Below are 22862 nucleotides of genomic sequence, written 5' to 3'. Positions count from 1 at the left end.
AAACATTCTGACACGCTTTAACTGTCACATAGACTCCATTACACCAAAGTTGGTAAGAATGATCCGTCTCAGTTGCCCAATAATCAGATGTGGTCAAACGCTGCATCATCTAAGCCCCGCCCCCTCACAACAGGAAGCCACTGTTTTTCTGGGAAAGCTTCATCTCCGACCCTCTGGGTCTAATCAACATGATCTTGTGTTAGAGGACAGATAGAAAGTTGTTCTCCTTGGCTTTAAAGCTCAAATAGTTTTCGCTGGAGGGCGTTGCCATGGCAGCAAGGCGAAGTCAGACGTCACGCCATTGTTATACGTTTGGCACCAAACTATGGCTATGATCGATTCTAATCCACCAACATTTGGTGGGCGTGGCCTAACTCCCCCCAGGATTCACACCAAATGAAAGGAAAACCTTTTCAGTTCAGACGGATGTTTTATCAATCCACTAAAGCATCCTGGTGGTGTTCTGTGAAAAATGGAAGCTGCTACTTTAGGAAGGCGGTCATAATGTAATGGCTGATCTGTGTAATAAATAACAGCTAAACCTACGGGATGCATAAACTACCAACAGTCGAGCAAACAGGGATGCATGTTATACGTCACAGATTAATATAAAAGGTAAACACGTGTTTGGTTTGTTAAAATTGTAAATAAATTTTCCGGAGCAGACAGAAGGAGAATAAAAACAACAGGTTGGCAGTGAGTTAAGGCTTCTGGCTGAAAGGTTTGTAGCCCCTGATTTAGTAAAAAGTAAGAAAACTGAAGGTTAGATCAAATGAAAGGCACCACTGACATATGAACTGTTATACTCTGGGTTTTAATGGCTTATATGAGTCTCCAGTCTATCAGTGAGTATAAATACTTCAGGTCCTCTGGGTTGATAGAAAGCTTTTAGTATCTATGTACAGGCGTCCGAATCCAGCCTGAAGACTGGAAACGTTTCGTCTTATAAATGGATCATAATAATTTACAGAATATAAATGCGGCTCAACATGGAGAGCTGCTGCCCGTCCTCCATGTTGTTTATTTACACTTAAACTTTTACACAGCAAGGGGGGAAATCTGAAAAGTGTGGCATTCATCTGTATTCTCCCCTAAATTTAATCCATTTCCCAAATCCGTTAAGTTACGTTTTCCAGTAGTCACTTAACTTCTGAAGTAATCTGTAAACAGACGGCGGTGGCAGCATCATGCTGTGGGGTCATTTTCTACAGAGTTAATGGATGAAGCTAAACAACCCTGGAAGAGGGTGAAGACAGATGCATGCCACACTTTTCAGATCTTCCAGTTGTCTTCCGCTTCATCACTAAACACCAGCTTACACTGCAAAAACTCAAAATCAGACCAAGTACTTTAGTTTCTATTTCAAGTACACTTGAAATAAGACAAGACTAACTAACAGGTTAGTCAGAATATGAGCTTATTCTAAGTCAATAATTCCTCAATATTGATTGAAAACTTCTACTTCCACTGGCAGATTATTTCACTTATAACATGGGAATAAAATCTTGTTTTATTTCAAGTGTGCGAAGATATTTACTGTAAAAACTAAACCAAAGATACTTGGTAATATTTTGTGTTTTTACAGTGTGTTTAATGAAATCCTAATAAAACACTGAGGTTTGTGGATGTGAGGAACAGATGAGGAAGAGGAGGTGTGAATAGTTTTGCAAGGCACTGAAAGCGATGAATCAAAGAATCACCAGTATGTTTTTTAACACCAGTTAACGTGGCGCTTTCTCTACTGGGAACTCTGGTTTTGACCTTTTAAAGTTAAAATACTGGATTTAATAGTTGTGTGACTCTCGTGGTGAAACGCTGTCATGGCGGCGTTGGAAATTCAAATTCTAAAATACTTTGTTGATCCCAAAGGGAAATTAAATGTTGCTGTAACTCGCATTATTTCAGATTCTTCAGAGAGTTACTGTAAATGTTGGCAGGAGAGATCTGACAGCGAATCTGAACAAACAGCTGTGTTACAATGTAAGGACAGATTAGGAGAGTGTGTGTGTGTGTGTGTGTGTGCGCGCGCTTGTTTCTAATACCTTGTGGGGACCATTTTCCTGACATATGCTACATTGTGGGGACCCACTGCGGCTTGTGGGGACCGAAGCCACCCTGTTTTTGGGTCAGGGGTCAGATTTAGGACTAAGGTGTGAATTGAGTTTTGGTTACGGTTAGAAATGAATGGAAGTCAATGGAAAGTCCCCGCAAACATAGCTGCGCAAACATGTGTGTGTGGGCGGCGTTCTTCCTCAGCGCTTCATCAGGCTGTGCATCATGTCCATCGGCAGCGGGAAGATGATGGTGGAGTTCTTCTCGGCGGCGATGGTGTTGAGGGTCTGCAGGTAGCGCAGCTGCAGAGCCGACGGGGCCTCAGAGATCACCAGGGACGCCTCCTTCAGGGCCCGAGACGCGTTCATCTCACCCTCCGCCGCGATCACCTGCAGGAGGAAGAGGAGGAGAGGAAGAGGGGAGCCTTCGTCTCACAGGAACTAAAACACCAAAGCTTTCTGAACAACAGATGCTAAAAGTCTCGGTTTTATCGTGAACGCCACAGGAGCAGTTTGGGAAAACCAGTTTAGTTTGGAGCGTTTTCAGACCATCATACTGCCACCGCCGTGTCTGACTGTAGGATAAGGTGATGTGTCTCATGGAGCCGCAGAGATCACAAAGATGATTCTTAGTAAATGATGCGAGATGATCTCTTTGTTCTTTTGGGTCAGAGTTTCTCTCCTTACATTGATCATAATAAAAATAACTTTAATAAACACTAAATATATCTCTGAGTAATGAATCAGTCTTTACCAGCATAAGATTACTTTAGAATTTCATTCTAATGTATTTTATCCTATATTATATGAAAAGACAATTAGTACAACCACTTATGGAAAGATTTAAAGTATTATTTGTATATTTTCTGTCATTGATCTGATTATAACACCTGCTTTATTATTTATAGAGAATATTTTTACTAAAATTAAATGGATTTCCTGAATATTCTATTAAATCCCAATCCGTTCTTTCCTCAGTAAGGATCTAATTATTGTTTAGCAGGATTAGGATTGATGATGTAACCATTTTGTGAAGACAGATTAAGATCCATTACAGTTTTGAGAGGAAGCGGGCCTGGATCTGGATCAGACATTAAACATGGCGCCTGGCTGACGGCGCTCCGCTCCGCCTCACCTTGGCTCTGGCCTCGCGGCTCGCCTCCGCCTCGGCCGCCATGGCTCTCTGGAGCTGCAGAGGCAGCTTCACGTCCTTGATCTCCACGCGCTCCACCTTGATCCCCCAGTCGTCTGTGGCGTCGTCCAGAGTCGACTGGAAGCAGAGAGACGGACACACCCTGTAGTTTCAAACATCGTCCAGCAGGTGGAGCCTTTCAGCAAAGCCACCTGCTGCTGCGCTGCATCTTGGGAGGAAATCTCTGGGCTCCTTTCTGGGAAAACGTTGACTGGTCCATCTCACAGCTCAGCAATCCAACGGTCTTTTCTTTGGACTGTCGGAGGAAGCCGGAGCAAACCTACCAACTCGATGCAGAAAGACGCCAGGCCGGGGTTTGAACCCAGGACCTCATGTACGGCATATTTATTCTAAAACAAAACAGTTATTCCTCTGGTTTTCTCTCTGAGCGTTCACACAGGAGGTGCTCTGGCCCAAAGGCGGTGGGATTAATCAAGCTTCATTTATAAAGCAGTTTTCATACAAACAAAGGTTAAAGGTTAAAACATCCAAACAGACATAAAACCCCCAGAGACGTACACACTAGGAAGCATCAGACTTAATTACAAAAAAATGGTTTATATTAATAACAAGAAAAGCCCTTTACAGAACAGAAGAAAATATACTGAGACTCATTTACACAGTAAGACTAAATTCACTGATCAGGTTTCAAGCATTAACCTTCTATAATACTCTGAGTTAGAGGATGTAGTTTGGAACCAAACTAAAGTAAAGACAGTTTTAAGCGTTTATCATTTTTTCTATATTTTTGACAGTTCTGTGGCTTTAATGTTACATTTGTGAGAAACTGAGCTGAACTGTAACACTGAGGTAACATTAACTTTGTAGCAAAAGCTAAAGTTGACTTTCTAAATGGTTTAAATTAATTTTTCCCAACATGACAATGACAGAATTTAAGCTAACAGTAGCTTTCTCGCTAATTTGGACTCAATAGCTCAAGCTAGCTGAATGGTCTGAGTTAAAGTTAGCCATCACACTAGTGTAAGACAACATAGTAATGATACATTTAAGCTAACAGTAGCTTCTTAGCTATTGTTGACTCAAAAGCTAAAGTTAGCTTTCTAAATGGGTTAAATTAATGTCACCCAACTGGATAATAGCATTTTGCTAACATTAGCTTTTTAGCTAACACTGACTCAAACATTAAAGTAGGAAGAAAACAGAAGTGAGTTCAGGAGAAAGATGTGGAGCTGCAGAGGTTACAGACTCTTGAGTCTTCCTGTAGTTTCAACTGCAATGTAACGTAAAGTATTGCTAATAAAGATGGCATGAGGTCATATTTGTATCTGTAGCTATGAGATGCTTGTCTACCAGGCTTAGAGTTCAGTATAAAACCAAGCTGCCTTTGGGAGCACAGCTAACTGGGTTGACCTTGCTGGTTTGGTTCTGACAGGATGTAGGTGACGGCCTCTTTCTGCAGCCGGCAGGTCGGTCTGAACCTCCCAGCAGGTTTTCTCTATCAGTCTGATCTCAGATCAAAAAGGTTTCGGGAAACTCAGAGCAAAACCTCAACAAACAATAAGCAAAACCACAAGCAGCATAAAGAGGAGAGCGCCCACACAGAGAGGGGCTGATGCTCTGCTAATGCTCAGAGCTGAAGGAGGAGACAAAGTTTCACTTTTATACTGCAGCTTATTGATAAGGAGCTACTTTAAGTTTAACAAATGTGTAAAAACCAATAACCCTCATTTAGAACATTTTTGATGAATGTTGGAGGGGTTGTCTGTTCTACCTGCATGCTGTGAGCGATCTCCTCGCGGTCGGACAGGATCTCCGCCAGGTTCTTGGTGCCCAGGACGTTCCTCAGGGTGGTCTGGGCCAGCAGCCGGGTGGCGGCGTCCGCGTTGGTGATGTTGGCCACAGCCAGGGTGGCGTTCTGGACCCGGTAGTACACCACGCCGTCAACGCTCACCGTCACCGAGTCTTTGGTCAGAACCTGACAGAACGGGAACGTTTTCAAATAAATTCAACTGAAACGTTGAATCATTTCAGTAATTCAACTCAAAAACCGATTCTGATATATTTAACAGTGAATTACTTCTGTTTCTCATTTTTGATTATAACACGAGACCAACGAAAATGATTTTTAATAAAGAAACGTTTTTTTCAGGGGGAAGAACTGACATTTATCTAGCAGTGACTTTACACAAAAGCTAGAGGAATACTGATAAAGCATATTAATGGAAAGTTTAGTGGAAGGAAAAGTGGAGTAGGAAAGGAATGCAGGTTATCACTACTGTGCTGCTCTGTTGGTGGGCTGTAGATTGAGTCAGAGCTTGAAGAACTGCCACACCCAGACATATACTGCTTTACTATCAAACCTGTAACTCTCCCTGTGTCTCCTGCACCTTTCACTACAACATGTCTTCCTTCCACTAAACCTTCCATTAATACTCTTGGATAAATCCTTTCATAACCAACTTGTTTCTTTCAAAATGCCCCTCGGTGTGTTTTCCTCCTCACTGAGGGCATCAATGCCAGTCTGGGGCAGCTGTTACTGCGTTGGTCAAAGCAACATTTTTACACTAAAAATCATTTTTATTTGCTTTGTGTTGCAATTTAATTCACAATAAAGAAAGTAAATTCAGTTCCTAAGCCATAATCACATAAAAATATCTGTAATCAAGTGTAAAAATGAAAGCGAGTCGTACCTCTTGCGGCGGGATGTCGAAGGTGATGGTTCGCATGTCGACGTTGATGAAGTTGTCGGTGCACGGTAAGATGAAGAACAACCCTGTGGCGTCACAAGAACGTAAATAACTTTTACCAAACCATGAAGGCGTTATTGTGTGAACACAAAGATGAGAAAACGAATCAGTAAATGTTTGGGAACAGAATGAGCGTCAAGTCGAACCCAGCTGGTTGAACTGCGGCGCTGCACAGGGACGGACGGACAGACGGATGTTCGCAGCTTTCATTAGCTTTCATTAGCTTGATCCACATGTGCATCAAACTGCACATGTGTACGGTGCCTGAGCATTATGGAGCGTTCACAACAAACGCGTCCGACGCACTTTGAATGCAGATGCTTGACCTTTGATCTACACGTAGCGTTTTGTCTACGTGGAGGCGCATCAGCTCTAAGCCTTGTTTTCCATTTAATGCTCTTGATGCGTCAAACGCTCCAAACGGCTCAAATCACGCCGCGCCTGATGCTCAAAACGCGTTCGGTGTGAACGCGCCATTAAGGACATCATGATCATATAAACTTTTAACAAAAAACGTCCATTAATGAAGGATTGGATGCGTCCGTCCATGTGATTCACCAGAAACACGCAGCTGCTTATCCTAATTTACCAGGATCTCAACCAAATAGTCCCTTTGGATGTCTTCTTAAATCTTCGGTGTTAAAAATAAGTTTAAAGTATTTAATCAATAAAAATGAATTGATGTGAGAACCAGAGGCGTTTATCTGAAGTAAAGAGCCGTTTAAACCAGACTGACCCGGTCCTTTAGCTCCTCCTTTCAGAATGCGCCCAAGGCGGAAGATAATGGCTCGCTCGTACTCCTTCACTATCTGAACAGAGGAAACAAATAAATAAAAACACAATAAATACAGTCATGGTAAAAGACAGACACTTATTTCATATATGGTAATCCTTTTTTTACTTAATCTTATCTATGTATATATAGAAACCTGTCTTAGACAGAAAAACACCAGGAGCTTCCAGTTCTGATCATCAGTGAGAGCCTCTACAGACTCCTTTGTTTTTCACAAAGCAGGCGATCCTGAATAAATCAATCGATTAATTGATCATGAGTTGGTGTGCCGGAGATCAATTGTTGCTGCGCATCAGTCAATGAGACGGCCATTTTGAAACAACTTCAACCCAAATATTTAGCTGAAAGACATTCCAGAAAGGCGGAAAAGTTTTACTGCCTCCAGGAGTGAAAATCAACAGATTCATCAATTTAAAGAAACTTCAACAGCAGAGGCTCATCTCAGGCGCTGCACTGTAAAAACTATAAAACTTACCAAGTAGTTATTGTCTAGTCTCTGGTACAAATGTCTTATTACACATGAATTAACCTTTAAAGTAATTTAATCAGCAAGATATAGAGGCTTGTTTTAAGTAAGCAATTCCTTGATATTGATAAAGTTCTAGTTTCGTTGCCAGATTGTTTCACTTATAAATTGCCTTGTTACAAGTAAATTTATCTGCCAATAAAACTAGACATTTTTCACCAATAATAAAGAATTATTGATTTAAAACAGATTATTTTGGCAGATTATTTTACTTGTCTTGTTATAAGTGAAATAATCTACCAATGGAACTAGAACTGGGTTGCTAGGTAACAGGCTGGGCTTGGCTGGGGTTGCTAGGTAACGGCGTAGTGGAATATTCCCCCAATGGAGCTAGGACTTTTGCAAGCGCCAATAAATTGCCAATAAGTTATTTGTAAGTTAGTTTTGTTTTATTTCAAGTGTTCTAAGATATTCACACTAGAAATGAGACTAAAAATACTTAGTTAGCACGTTAAAGGTTAAAGTTCATGACAGGATGATTAGAAATCGGATGAGCACGCTCAGTTTGGAACGGCTGGAGGAGCCTTGAAAAACTAAATGGTAGCACAACTTCTGGACCAAACATCTGGATCAGAGTCCTGTGGATGATGAGACCAAAGAAACTCCTTAGAGGCCGGAGTTCGGTCCAAACTGGCTCATCAGCAGGACAATAGTCCTGGAAACATTGTGTGGATCAAGATGTTCAAGCGTGTCCATCAAAGTTCAGACCTTAACCTGACGGAAACGCTGCCGTGCGACCCAGACTGAACCACAAACCGCACAGAACAGCAGCATGTTGAGGGTAAACCAATCACTGAACAGCAGCACAAACACTTCCTGCAGCCTGTTTTTCAGACGCAGTAGGGGAAGGGTGGTGGTCGGCCATGTTGTTCATCTGCTAAAACTTTACAGTAAATATACAACTGTTGGCTCCAATTACAAGAAACTTTGAGCAGCTAACACACAAAACCATGAATCATGAGTCAGAATGATTTCCTTCATTACATTACTGCGGAGGGCTTTTATCATTTAACGGATTAAATTTCTTGCCATAATAAGAATTAGATTTAGCGTTGTCGCAATAAATTCAAATTAAAACTCCCCCAAACTAACCACATTTTCTGAGTTTATTTTCTCCACCTTTTGTTCCATGACAATATGAAAAGATGGTTAAATGCAGGTTAGTGACACAAATCACACTTCTTTACATGACATGGGGTGTGTTTCTAGGAGCGATAATTACTGTAACACGCAGTCATAGTTACACAGTCGTCTTTACAGTTATTATAATGTGGTGACAAAGCTTTAAGTCCATTTCCTCCAGCTCTGTTTGCTTAATTAATGAGCCGCTGACCTTAATGCACATCCATATGGAGAAGGGGAGAGTGACCAGCATCAGCATGAGGGAGAGTCCAACCAGCAGCCAGCCGCACAGGCCGATGCCCGAGTCCGAGTTCTCCAGAGCTGGGAGGACACACACACCCACACACACGCTGTGAAATAAAGTCATTCATTTATCAGCTTTTCACCAAACGTTCTCTGTAATCACGTCATGAATGTTGTCTCTTTCTAACACCTCTAAACCATTTGTTTGTTCAGGTTAGTCGGGTTTCCTGTCACAGCAGAGCCAAACCCAGACACTCATGGTTACTGACGACGACATTCACCCAGACGGCGGATCAGATCCGTACCTTCAGCATCGTGCGAACTGTAACGGCCCGGACCTACAGGCAAAGTAAACCAAACACAAATCAAAACGCAGTCCTGCCAGGAGCAGCGAGCCCAGGAGGTCTTAAGGGTGCCAGTGCAGAAACCAACAGAGACCAACGGGTTTCATTTTACTGGAGCTAAACAGAAACAAACTGGAATTTTAAAAAATGTAAAAAGTGGACACAATTTCTGAAAGCGAACATTAATTATTTCAAGTATCCAACATGAAGTATGACTATCACCTCTGCTTCCAGCTTTCATTAGGTTAAAACATTAGAACAGAAATCCTGATACGCTTTGATTTTTAACTGAAATGTGGAAAAGCTGTAAGGAGAGCAATCTGAAAACACTGATAATTAAACTCAGAAATCCACATCCATCTCCTCAACTTTTCAACTGCAGGATTTGAGTCGGCCATTTTGGGTTTCTTCCCAGCAGCCTGCTGGTGGTTGGACCCGTTCCTCCTGACCCAGTTGGTGTAACTGAACCAGGTTTGTTCTCACACACGTCCTCAGCGCTGTCTGTGAAGTGCAACACTTTGTCATGTAGGAAAACACCCACCAAACCCCAAAGCTCCCACCTCTGACCTTCACAGGTCCGATGGCATTTCCCTCTACGTGTAACAACAAGGGTCATTAAGGCAACAGATTTCTGTTTCACTTTCATCATGAAATCTCTAAAAATGTGGGTTTCTCTTCCTTTCAGGCCATGTTGGTAAACTTTCACTGTGGATAATAAAACTCAAACATCAACCAGCATCTTCACAATGTGCTGGTTTTATTTTCTCTCTAGTTTCACTAACACTAATTGCTTTTTCAGAGGATTTCTTTAAAAATGTTGAGATGTGTTCAGTTTTATTCCAAAAGACGTAATTTCTGAATTTTTAGGCTCACCTGTGACGTCTTCTCAGAGCAGATTAAGACAAACAAAAGTTATTCCACACTCAGCTAAGTGATTTAAGGTGTATAAATCTGACTTAATCATAAGAAGTTATAATGTAAAAGACTTATTTTTATTTGATGTTACTGTGGGTGATCAGCTCCATAAAAAACAAAAACATTGTGGAATAAATTAATAAAATGTAACAGTAGCTCTATATATTTTCTGCTAAGTCATATGGTCCAACAATGATCATTTAATAGATTTGAACAAAACACAAATAAATGAAATAAAAATAAATAATATTTGATAAATTATTAATTTGCTGTTCCTACACTAACGTCTAATTTTAGACCAACCTGTTGCCTTCCCCTGTCTGTCCTGATTCTTCTCTTCCTCTCTTCTTTCTCTCCATCCTCACAGCTGAACGACATGAACTTTATGTTAAGTGGGTTTAAAACATACGGCAGTCACCCACATATAACAAAACATAAGTTAATAATATCTGTTTTTGAATAACAGTTACTGACTGGCCAGTGAATCTGATCAGCTTTATTAGATACATCTACACCACTGCAGCAACATGTTCACTGAAGATATTTAAAACACAAGTTTATCACTGCCAAGCTCCAGGGTTTCCCCCAGAAAACTTGCTAAGCCTGGTGGTTGGGCGCGAAGGCAGTCGTTCATCCAGCGGCCCGCCGTGTTTTACAGTTAAAAAATGTTTAAAGTTGACAGGAAATTTGAAAATATCACTTGATAATTACGTGTTATTGAAAGATTAATACCTGAACTATATAGTCCTAAAAAATGCAAACATTTTAAAAAGACTTGAATAAATATTAATGCTTAGCCTGGTGGCCCGCCAGGCTTATAATACACTGGGGGAGACCCTGAGTTTTATAATTTATCTTACTTATAATTCATTATCCATGTAATCTAAACAACCAAATGACTACAAACAAGTGCCTTTACTGTTCTTGCCATAATCTGTCGTATTGAATAAACGGCAGGACAACAGTGACCTGTCATTTTACTGGACGCTTAAGCTAACCTGAATATCTACAATATTTACATGCCTCTTCTTTATGCACTGATATAACTTACCTTCTGTCTGTCAACCTGTTTGAATAACCTGTTTTTAATCCCTAAACATCTCCCTCTAACATTTTCCATGATAGTTTGCTTTTCTACCCAGGGGGGAGGCCTAGCCTAATCAATGCTGTGTCTCTATTATTGATCATATCACTAATACATGCACAGACGGCTGTTAAATGCAGAAAATGCTGACTATAAGGTATTTTTTCACCACTGTTCTAAAGAGTGCGCCATTGTTTCTGGCGCCCCCTTCAGATCAGCGCCCCTTCCTCCCGCAGCTATCGCCGTCATTTAATGGGTGTTTACATCCCTTGCGTATTTTTCTTTAATACAGAAATACGCAAGCATATACGTTTTTAAAAAGATTATTCTACTCAGTTGCACATTAATTTGATGTTATTTCTGTACAGTATATTATTCTTATTTTTGCTATATTTTATAGTTTTGTCTTTGTGTGAACCTACATGCATCGATTGCCTGTCACTTTGCTGCTGCTACACCTGAATTAATCCCCACTGAGGGACAATAAAATATATTTATACGTCAGTTACTCCATATAAATGCTAACATTTGCTGTCCCAGCAGGTACGAAACGACCAAAACTGTGACAGGACGAAATGGCGGTGGGATAATGGGGAATTTACCAGGAGACGTAGAAAATTAAAAAGTCAAATATGTTGAAATTGGTGCCGCTTTGCATTGGCACTCTTAAGTGACTCTGGGTTTAAATGGCTGCCGTCGCTAATGCGATCAATATTGATTATTAGAAACAACACAAACTGACCCCACCCGTCATTAACACTAATCCCATTTACTTTTAATTATAGTCTGGTACATACAAATAAACGATATACAATCACACTTATTTCCTTCACCCAATGCACTTTAAATATCTCCAAACAATCGTATGTTATTCTTATTAAAGCACATTTAATTCCTAGTACAAAACAACAACAACTTCGCTTTTCCTGTTGGGAAACCGACAGGAAGGTTACCGTGCGCTTTCCGTTGTTTAGCATTGAGCTAACAATTAAATCCGCTGCTTAATTTGTCTCCACCTTTAACATCGTGCGAAAGGGGAACTCTAAAAAATTAACCGTTAATATTTCAGATGGAAGACAACATAGTCGCGTGCCTTAGAGCAGGGCACGCAGCTGAGGCTGCGTCCTGAAAACCGTTAAAACGCCGTTAAAACGGATCCATACACAGCAGGTCGGGAAGACGGACCGAGCCTTACCGGACTGGCGCTCTCTTCTTTTGGACTCTTTCATCGAAATACCTTGGTTGTCCATAATAATTCAGAGCGACGGAGGAGAAACGGTTCAATGTGTGGCGGGCGCTGGGAGAAGCGGCTTCAACGCAAATACCAACTTCGCCCTGAAATTTGTCTTGCAGGCGTAATGACGTAAGCACGCATGTTTCAGGGGCAGTGGCGTTTACAAGGCAGGTAATTAAAGGCATTTAACTGATTCAAAAACAAAGCTCATGATTATTAAACACACTCATATGCTTTATATATATATATATATGTTGATATCTATGTATAGATATAGATATATATATATATGCCTTACAGATAATAAAAATATTAAAATGCTGGAAGAAAGCAGTCTTGTTTCTGTTGAACATGGGTTTGTAGATCACTTCATACACTTTTGTTTTATTTAACAACTTATTTGAGTAAAACTGACTGGATTGTTGAAGTTTTGCTGACAAATTAAACTGAAAGCAACAAAATGAGCTTAATGAAAGATGGCCTCCGTTTTAGGACGATGTTGCTTAGTCTGCATCTGTTTGCATGGGCTGGCCTCAGTGAAAATTTCACCCAAATCTATTTTTAAGTGCATCTGTGCTGGTACAGCAAAGTTGTGCCATTATCAAGCTGGTATTAATGCATATTAGGGTATATTTGGTGTTTCAACTGTTAAAATAGGCACTTATAGAAGGAAACTCAAGTATTTAATTATTCACATACAGTTGTACATTTGTGAGGACGGTCTTAGAGCTGTTAATCAACCTCCTGTATGTGGTGATTAATATTCTAATGGTGGAAAAACAACTTACAGTTACAGGAAAACTGTTTATCTGCCATCATGGGTGGCTATGCTAACTAGCATTAGCATTTTCAGGCTACTTTGTGGTGAACCAGCTGCAGTTTAGCAGAGAGTTTCTGACTGAACTGCAACAACCAATGACAATTTTAACAGATATCTAAAAACCTTATTTTCTTTCATAAAAGTTACGTACTGCAGCTTTAAGAGTAATGATTGCGCACTCTGCAGCCTAAAACCCACAGGACTGTTATTTATAGTCAGTTTGTAAAAACACACCGTGTTTATTTTGAGAGCTTCGTCACATGCAAGAGGTGCAGAGAGAGCAAATAAAGTCCTTCAAACGCAGCAGCTCATTTCTGAATTTACCAGCTCTGTAATTCAACTAATCCATTTATACCAGAGACTGGCAGCGAGCCTGACATGGTCACAGAAGAAGCTCCCATCCATTGTTAGCAACAAGTTCAAACTTGTGCTACACGTTTATTTGTGTATTTTCAGCAAAAAGTCAATTCAAGTTGTTTTATCTGATTAGAAGAAAAATAACTTTAGTGGCAAAGTAAGGAAAAACAATGGTAGCTTGAAAAACAGACTGTACACTTCATGGTGCTTCAGTTGTTATTTATCAAAGGCAGCTTTAAACAAATGGGTATTTATCCCAGGCTTTCAGAGACATGGTGTGATGACTTCCTGAAGGTGGAGTTTCAGAAAGAGCAGCAGCTTCTTAAAGAGACAGAGGCCCAATTTCAAATTAGCATTTATACAACTGAAGGTAACATAGTTACTTGACTGTGCAATAAAATGGCACTATGTGGCTGGAAAACACATAATACTGCCCCGTTAACAACTGGGAGGTGTTTGAAATGGCTCGTTTTCCAGACACCAAAACAACATTAACTTATTGCCAAAATATGCCCAGGTGGTTTTTTAAGCGCTCGAACTGTTTTAGAAGCAGTTAAGATCCAAAAGGAAGTATAAAAAAGTGAAAGAAATTATTTTTGACTACAGGTCCCCTTTAAGTCTGAGGCCATCCCACTGGGAGGAGACCCTGGGTCAGACCCAACTCTTGTAGGAGGCACTATATGTCTCTGAAAGCCTGGGAACATTTGGACCCTCCAGAAATAGCTGGAGAGTTGCTGGCCAAAGATATGCCTGCATTTCCCTAAAGAGCCCATTATGCCCTCCATCCATAGATACAGAATGTATAAAAACATTTAAAAAAATTAAAAACATATATCCTATTGTAAACACTGGGTTTGATTGAAAAATCTCCATGGTAACCCACATTAATGAAGCTGTCAGTGCAACCCTGTGGAAATACAAGCATGCAAATAGTTTCAACAAAGACTAAAGCCACTGTAAACACAATAATGAGGAAGCCTATTGGCAAATGTTTGGAAACACCGGGACGAATGAACGCCTGGCAGGAATCCAAGTCAAACTCTCTGCGTGGAACTGCAGCTGCGCCGACAGCCAGGCAAAGCTGTGCATCTTTGCAGCTTTCATTAGCTCTCTTCAAGCCACTCTGGTTGAATCAGTGAATTCGACACGGCGAGGCTGATCGAAACAGACGTGTACTAGGTGTAAAATCATTTAGCAAACATTAATACAGTACCAACTAAACAGTGGCTGGCTGCATTCTGCGTCAGGTCAGATCCCAACCATGTGTTCAGCGAGCGGCGAAGATAACGCCGTTTCCTCGCTACCGTTTTCATAGATCTCAATAATTTCATTTCTTGTAAGTCAGTGGGAAGGAAGTCGGATCTTCTCCGGAGCAGCTTCTGTAGCGCATTAAGGGATGAACAGGAGGTTCTGGAGGGGAGCGGCTTTCACACAAACAGAAATGTATTCATTATTTAACAAAGAAATATTCAGGAATCGGTTTGAAACTAATAATTTTTTGCTTTTACATCAATTAATAAAAATATTCTTGTTTATTTTTTTATCTTACAAGAATATTTAGTTTTCTTTTTTCAGTTGAATTGCTTTAGGTTAAAGGAACAACAAAAAGTACCCCAAGATCCAAAGTGGGAACACTTCCAGTCCAATCATGTTTGTCCACTGGCTTGCTAATGTTGTTTTTATCCAGTTACTAGCAAATAAGACCCACTGGTGCTAAAATATAAAGCTCCAGAGCAGGAGAAAGAGTCCAGACACTTCCTGTTTACATGTCTCACGTTTCAGATTGGCTGTTTTCCTAATTTAATTGTTAGAAAACCCACTTTTTTTATTGAAATTGTTCAGGACTCAACCTGTTTTTGTACCTACACATGTGAATGTAACAGCACTGGAACAATGTAAAAGAGAAGAATAATGTCTGAAGACGTAGTGAGTTAAAAAAGACCCACTATATTGGTGTGTTTTTAATGGATTGTATTGTTTATTTAAAACTTTTAGAATCTGGGGCACCAATAAAACCCAGACTAACGAACATAACATGGAGTCTAAACTCGGCTCTGAATTTCCAACATCACAACTTTGTTGCGACTATTCAAACCATTCTACACTGCAAACACACAATCTTATCAAGCATTTTTGTCTGTATTCTAGTGCAAAAATATTAGTACAAATGAAATAAGACAAAACTGACTTACAAGTAACTTTTAGCAAGAAATAAGAGCTTGTTGTGAGTTACTAATTTCTTAATATGGATTTTAAAAAGTACTAGTTCGCAGATTATTTCACTTATAACATGAGAAAAATTTTATAAGTGAAATAATCAGCCCACGGAACTAGTACTTTGTTGCTAGGTAACAGGCTGGACTTGGCTAGGGTTGCTAGGTAACGGCACAGTTTAATATTCCACCAATGGAACTAGAACTTTTTCAAGCTCATATATTTTGCTGAAAAGTTACTTGTAGGTTAGTTTTGTCTTATTTAAAGTGTATTAAGATATTTGCATTAGAAACCAAACCAAAAATACTTGGTAACAGTTTGTGTTTTTGTAGTGTACAATTACAAATAGTTTGTTACTGTTGAATGTGTTGCACTAAAGCAATCCTCCACAGTGTGTGTGTTGGTACAGATATACATCTAAAACATGGGCATTAGGGGAAAAAGCAATAAAAACCTCTGGCCTAGTCAAAGTCCAGACCTAAATCCAGTTAATAATCAATAGAAATGCTTGAAAACTGATGTTCACAGAAGCTTTTCTTTTGGAAAATTTTGCTGGTATTGAAGGAATTGCACCAAATATTTACACAAATCACTACAAAATTACCAGAAAAAATTCTCCAATAGGACGGCTGGATTTTTCAGAGAAATGTAAAAGAGCTTCTGGTATTTATTGAGGGCCAGTCGTGTTATTTATGCCTGTTTTGTCTGAGTCTCTGAGCAACAGGAAGTGGCAGTTGGACGGGTTTTCCCTCAGGCTCTTCTGTTCTGCTCCATCTTGTGGTCGATTCTTGGAAAAACGGCATCGGACTACGGATCTATTCCACGTTTTCCAGGTTTCAGGGCCTTTAATCTAGGTTTTTAAATTAAAAGTATCAAATTTCACTATAAATTTAACCCAAATATTGCTATTTTGGTCAGGCTTTAAATATGGAATAATGGATGATGGGATGTGAAATAAAGCCTGGAGAAAAATATATTTTCATACTAGATTGTCTTATTTTCATATTTAGTTTATTTAGCATCTGCTGCTGCTATTCTTACAGTAGCTACTTTTCCATTACAAACATGCGCTTATGTAAAAAAAACACATTTTTGCAATTGCTGTGTTTCCATTTCATAAGAAACGTAATAAAATCACATGTGAATAAGTTTGTTCACTCAACAAATCATTAAAAAACATGCAGCACCATCACCTTATATCCACTTCCTGTCATTGTCTTCTTCGTCGTGTCTGCCAGTAGTAACATCCTGTTGTTGATCATGTGACTTGTGTGATGCGTAAAAAGTGTTTCCACTGCAATTTTACAAAATACATTAATTCTGATACAGCAAAAAAGAAAAATACTTCACCCCAGTGCACAATTTTGTTTTTATCAAAAATTGTGGATAAAAGGTGGAAAGTGGAGGAGGAGCTTGATGTTTTTCACAGATTATCTGTTTCACACCTTGAATGGTGTATTAGGATAATTGTAAACTGATATTGATATTTTCTAGAAAAAAACATGGAATTATTTTTGATCCTTTTTGACACATTTAAAACATTTAAAATGACAAAAAACTAAGAAATTCGCAGATTAATCTCAGCAAAATCTCCGAAAATGTTCAACTTTTGAAACTCAGAAATGTTCGCGTTTATTTATTTCATTTTATAAAAATTATCTGAGATATTTTAATCTCTGATATCTTAATCTAAAAATTTTGGATTTTCTTTCTCTTGCACATTTTTGACTTTTGCATTTCGACATTTCTGTGCCTCTTCTATAAAAACCCAGAGATTAACCCCAAAATTTCTGAGTTTGTTGGTGGAAATCTACTCTTCATTTTACATCCATACTATCACGACTGTGACTGTTTTAATAAATATGGAAAAAACAGATGATTGTAAAAGTTACATACTGCAACTTTAATGAAAGAAAATCCCTTTAAATTAGAATCAAAGGCACAAATTGACTAAAATACTTTAAAATACCTTTGAGTTGCGTCATTCCATTGAAAAATAGGACATATCTGTGTAGAAACGGCTCCAGTTCCCTCCCTGTTCAGCTGATGTGGACACAAACAAGACTTTAATCTACAGCTGAGCGAATCCCAGTTTCCCTCCTAACCAACTGCAGAACAGCAAACTATCCCAAACTGTCTAAACACAGACTGCTGTGTGTGCTTTCTCTCTCTCTCTGCTGCTGGAGCCCCGGAGCTGTCATAGCAACCCAAGGAACCAGGCTAGCATGTTAGCATAAAGGACGACAAATAAAGGTGGAGGCCATGACAGTTTCACATCCAAACTGTTCAACCAGTTTCTGACCAGAAAAGCCAACAATGCCTCTTTGGATCTTACAAAAATGGTGCCTATTAGATTTGAATAAGAATAATAACAAATTAAATTACGTTTTTAAATACAAATACAATTAAAAATCCAAGTTTTAGCAGTTTTTCATAGAATAACCACATTACTAAACACTAACTGAAACATTAATATTTCGTCTTCCTACTTTTTTCGTCATTAAAACAATCTCTTTTAACAAAAGACATTTTAGAGGAAAATTTGTCATTCAATATTTCTTTATTTTATAAAACTAAATATAGAAAGAAGTTTCCTTCAGTCTACTGGTTTCCAGGGAAAAAAATTAAGTTAAAAGCATTTGGGGCCACAAATTTTCTTTATTTTTTTTAAAAACTTTTGTGCCTTTTCTTTATTTTATCTGCTCAAAAATAAACTAGAAAAAAAATCTGATTTTTGACAAAATCAGTAAATTATTTTCATATGATTGTTTTTTTTTTATTTGGTTGCATAATTTTATTTTGAGTAAGAGGAGGTCAGTATTTGTGGCTCTAATTACCCCAAAATTAAGATAAAAATGAAAAATCTACTTTTGCATCTAATACTTTTGAGCAAAGATATTATTTTTCTGTTAAAAAAAAGTTCACAAAAAGAATAAAAAGTGTCCATCTGGATCTACTAAGTATGCTTGGCCCGCCCAAAATCCTTCAGACGGCCCCAAATGGCCCCCGGGCCTCACTTTGGACACCCCTATTTTAGTCAGTATTTATCAGGACTTTTTGAAACACTGTGTAACACTTGCAGCTCCAAATGACTTTTATTTCGCTGGGTTAAAGGCAAAAATAATTTTTTGTTAATTCACGTTTTATGTCGTTTCAACACAAAAACGGGCAACATGAAGATTTTAAAACTGAAAGTTTAGGAACTTTATTTCAAATTCTTCATGTTTATTTCCATTTATTGAACTGAATTTATGAACAATATCAAAAACTAACAGAAAACAGAAGTTAAATTTAGAATTTAATTGTCGCTAAATAGAGTCCTTTGCGGTTGATGACTTTATAGAGCCGTTAGTTTTCACAGGGACGTTGCAGCTCAATGTCAAGTCCATGGGGAAAGGGCGCCCCCTTGTGTTGAGCACAGAGTAAACACTGCACAAAGTTTTAATTTGTAATGTTAGTACATTTTCACTAAGATATTAACATTTTATTTTTGGCTTTAATTGAAAGACTATGGACGCAAGCAGAAAACTGGTAATTAATATAATTTTTATTTATGGCAAATTTCATATTCACAAATGTAAATTTGAATAATTTTCACCGTTTTGGTGAAAGAAATCAAATTATATTAATCCGCCATTTCCAAAAGTAAACATAAAAAATCATTCAATCATCTCTGAAAATCTGAAATAGACAACTTGAGGGCAACAATCAGCTGGAATTAACAAAAAATGCAGCAAAAATAGGAACTTTTTTACAAATAAAACCACAAATGCTCTGAGATAAATTAAAGTCTTGCTGCAGATGGACTTTCTTTTGTGTCCTGTTTATTTAGTTGCTTCATTTTGTATCAATTTATTTCTACTTCCATCGAGGATCATCAGTTATTTTAATAGTTTTGCATAATAATTATATTTACAGTAAGATATAATGATTTTTTGCCAAATTTTCTGTGGAAAATAAAAAATTATCGCACTTAAAAATTAAACTCGTGGTCTTTTTAGTTTTAGTTTCCTGTGTCAAACTTGAGGCCCGGGGGCTAAATCCGGCCCGCCATATGTTTTTATGTGGCCCACTTGACTCTACAAGAACAAATAAATAGATAGGAGTTGTCTATTATTGTGTACTTAAACATTTCATAAGCATTTTTAGTGATTCTTTTATGATGTTTTGATGATGACACGATAAAATGTAATGTTTCTTCTCAAATTAGTGACTGATGTTTCTTTGGTTTTATGATTTAAAGCACTTTGGACTGCCTTGTTGCTGAAATGTTCTCTAAATAAACTTGACTGATTGATAAATCAAAATAGTTATCTATATACTGCCAAAGTACAATGTAAAAAAGATGTTAAATAATATTCAACTTCAAGAATTATTCATTGAATGCAAGAAAAGTTTATATTTTAACAGATTAATGGGTAGGTTTATCAATATGTTTAAAAATAAAAATGAGTTTAACACCCTACGTTCTGGAAGGTAAAATGATTCCCAGCAGATTGATAGATGAGATTAATGAACAACAAATTCTGCTGGACGATAAATTATTCCTGAAGTTATCGCCATAAATGATAATATTGTTGCAGGAACACATTCTCAAATATCAATAAACTTTTAATTCTAATGAACATTTAACACTGGAACTGAAAGACATTTTAAATATCCAAAATAAATAAACAAAAGAACTAATAAAATGAATCATGAAGTCTCTGTTAACAAAACTGTCCTTCAAAAAAAATGGCTTTTTGAGACCAACTCACCAGATTGACGACGTTTGTCATCCAGTTTTTGGTAGAAAGAAAAAATAAATCATGCAAATGGAAACCATTGAGCTGGTTTTTATTTATCATGCGATTAATTGATTTATTGCTTACTGCGACAGGCCTAACAGTATCATTTTGGAAATCCAGAAAAGTCCATTAAACATGCGTAAGAAATCAAAGGAGCAAATATCGCTGGAGCTGCTTCCCATCTAATCCTCTTTTAATTAGGGTGATAAAAATGTGGGACCTCTGCTGGATTAGTCACAGCACACTGACAGAGCACCATGCTGGGAACCAGTGGACGGCACTGGTGACCACTGCAGCCAGTTAGGTGCGGGAACAAATCCTCTGGAGTGTGAAGCGATAGACTCGTTTCCCTGCAGCTACCTGGAGGTTCAGCCGCCCTGCGTCTCAAATCAAAGCCCGTTTTGGTCTCTGGTGAGCTGGGAGGGATAAGTTACAGCATATGATTTGCTCATTTTCAATCTTTTCACTCCTGCTGTCGCACTTGCTCCCTATTATCCACCCTCTTTGCTAATCCTGCAGGGTAGTTTGTCCTCCTCGTTATCTTTCCTCATCCCTAACTATCTGTCTTCATGCTCTGCCTGCTTCGTCCGCCCTTTTCTAACCCAATAATGGAGGTTCGGCCTCATGGTGATGGGGATCCGGGTGAACAAAAGAATCAATTAACAGCTGGAGCTTCTGCACACATCTTCACATAGAGCCTACTCAGGTCGGTTTAGTCGTTAGAGAAGAAGGAAGCAGGCAGTCATTTTGACTGATACTTTATCTGTGTCCAACATGAAGATCACAGGAATTGTTGCTTTGGTCTAAAATTAAAGCAGGTAACCAATCTGTAGAGTTTTCTTGCTTAAATGTTTTTCCAAAGACTCCCAACTAAATCCTACTGCCGGGTAAGGCCCTGTTTTAAAGTGAATGTTGACCTACTTCCTGACTGGACGATGGTAAACAGGATCAAGGTGACACCTACAGCTTAACTAAGAGAAAATATGACATCTACTTTCATATTTGAATCTCTATGAAAACCATATAAAGTTGAAAGATTTGTTGCTTTTTTGAAAAAGAGTCACTACACTTAAAAAAAAACAAAAACTTACTTTTCTAACGCAAAACTCTTAGTAGACGTGAAATAAGACAAAACTAACTTATAAGCAACTATTCAGCAAGATATAAGAGCTTGTTTAAAGTCCACAATTCCTTAATATTGATGAAAAAGCTTTGCTCCACCAGCAGATTATTTAATTTATAAGATATTTTACCCACACACTCCAAAACAAACAGACTTACCAAGTATTTTTTGTCTAGTTTCTAGAGTTTACCAAATAGCTTGGTAACCTTGAAACAAGACAAAACCAACTTAAAAGTAATTTTTAAGCAAGAAAGATGTCAGAAAATGAATTGTTAAGTATTATTAAGTAAATAATTCCTTAATATTGATGAAAAAGTACTAGCTCCATTGGTAGAATGTTCCTCTGCGCCGTTACCTAGCAACCCCAACCAAGTCCAGCCCGTTACCTAGCAACCTCGTTCTAGTTCCATCAGCAGATTATTTCAGTTATAACAAGTTATTTTTCCCATAAGTGAAACAATCTGCCAGTGAAACAAAAACTTTTTTATCAATATTAAGGAATTTGTTTACTCAAAACAAGCCTCAGTTTCTTGCTGAAAAGTTATTTTTTTAGTTTGTGTCATCTTATTTCAAGTGTAATAAGATATTTGCACTAGAAACTAGGCAAAAACACCTGGTAGGATTTTGTGTTTTTTACTGTGCATTCTACGTGAAATAATTTGCAGGTGAAACTAATATATATTTTTTAATCCATATTAAGGAATTACTGGCTCACAACAAGCTCTATTTCTTGCTGAAAACTTACTTGTCAGTCAGTTTTGTCTTATTTCAATTTTACTAAGATATCTGCCCCAGAATGTAGACAGAAATACTTCTACTAAAATGTTGTTTTTTTGCAGTGTAGAATAGTCTGAATACACGCAACAAAGTTGTGATGTTGGAAATTCAGAGCAGAGTTTACACTCCGTATCCATAAACCTGCTGCTGTTATTGGGTTTTATTGGTGCGTCCTCCCCACACTATAAAAATTAATCCAAAAGGTTTTAAAGAAACAATAAAATCCATTAAAACACACCAATATAGTTGTTGGTTTTTTTTTTACCCCCTACGTCTTCAGACGTTATTCTTCTCTTCTACATTGTTTCAGTCCCAGTGGACGGACATGACTGGACCTGGGACACTGGGTGGCAGTGTGTCCCCCCGTACAGGAGCAGCCATGTTCCCCATCTGCTCCCTCCGTCTGTGTGAACTCAGATCTGCTGGGGTTTGACAAGCGTGGCGATTAAGAGAAGGTAAAACATCCTGCGTCACATGGAGGGAAGTTTGTTCCTTACATGGAGAAAAATCTTTATATCCATCTAGAAATATGGCCGGACCGGATGCTGAAACTTTTTTTAATTCTTTCCTAT

General features: G+C 38.4%; 1 protein-coding gene across 4 annotated transcripts; it reads right to left on the bottom strand.

The window, feature by feature from the left end:
* Positions 1 to 2142: 2142 nt before the first annotated feature.
* Positions 2143 to 12339, bottom strand: stom (stomatin). Of its 4 annotated transcripts, XM_032570345.1 has the most exons (8): positions 12174 to 12339; positions 8941 to 8973; positions 8604 to 8713; positions 6688 to 6760; positions 5895 to 5977; positions 4976 to 5179; positions 3187 to 3321; positions 2143 to 2441 (listed from the first exon to the last, which is right to left on the bottom strand). In XM_032570345.1, exons 1-8 carry the CDS (start codon positions 12226 to 12228, stop codon positions 2253 to 2255), a joined length of 882 nt encoding a protein of 293 aa, XP_032426236.1. In that variant the 5' UTR covers positions 12229 to 12339; the 3' UTR covers positions 2143 to 2252. The 4 variants fall into 4 exon arrangements, with proteins under 4 accessions (XP_032426236.1, XP_032426237.1, XP_032426238.1 ...); XM_032570346.1 differs by lacking the exon at positions 8941 to 8973; XM_032570347.1 differs by having other exon boundaries at positions 8604 to 10261; positions 12174 to 12326.
* Positions 12340 to 22862: the final 10523 nt, after the last annotated feature.

The sequence above is a fragment of the Xiphophorus hellerii genome, chromosome 8, assembly GCF_003331165.1.
Source record: "Xiphophorus hellerii strain 12219 chromosome 8, Xiphophorus_hellerii-4.1, whole genome shotgun sequence".
Taxonomy (NCBI): Eukaryota; Metazoa; Chordata; class Actinopteri; order Cyprinodontiformes; family Poeciliidae; genus Xiphophorus; species Xiphophorus hellerii.
This window is presented reverse-complemented; position numbering and strand designations above follow the sequence as displayed.

Coding starts and splice junctions, on each gene's coding strand:
- stom (XM_032570345.1), bottom strand. CDS start 12,228: ATGGACAACCAAGGTATTTCGATGAAAGAGTCCAAAAGAAGAGAGCGC. Junction 8,974..12,173: donor AAGAAGAGAGCGCCAGTCCG/GTAAGGCTCGGT, acceptor CTTTGCCTGTAG/GTCCGGGCCGTTACAGTTCG. Junction 8,714..8,940: donor CAGTTCGCACGATGCTGAAG/GTACGGATCTGA, acceptor GTGTCCTCCCAG/CTCTGGAGAACTCGGACTCG.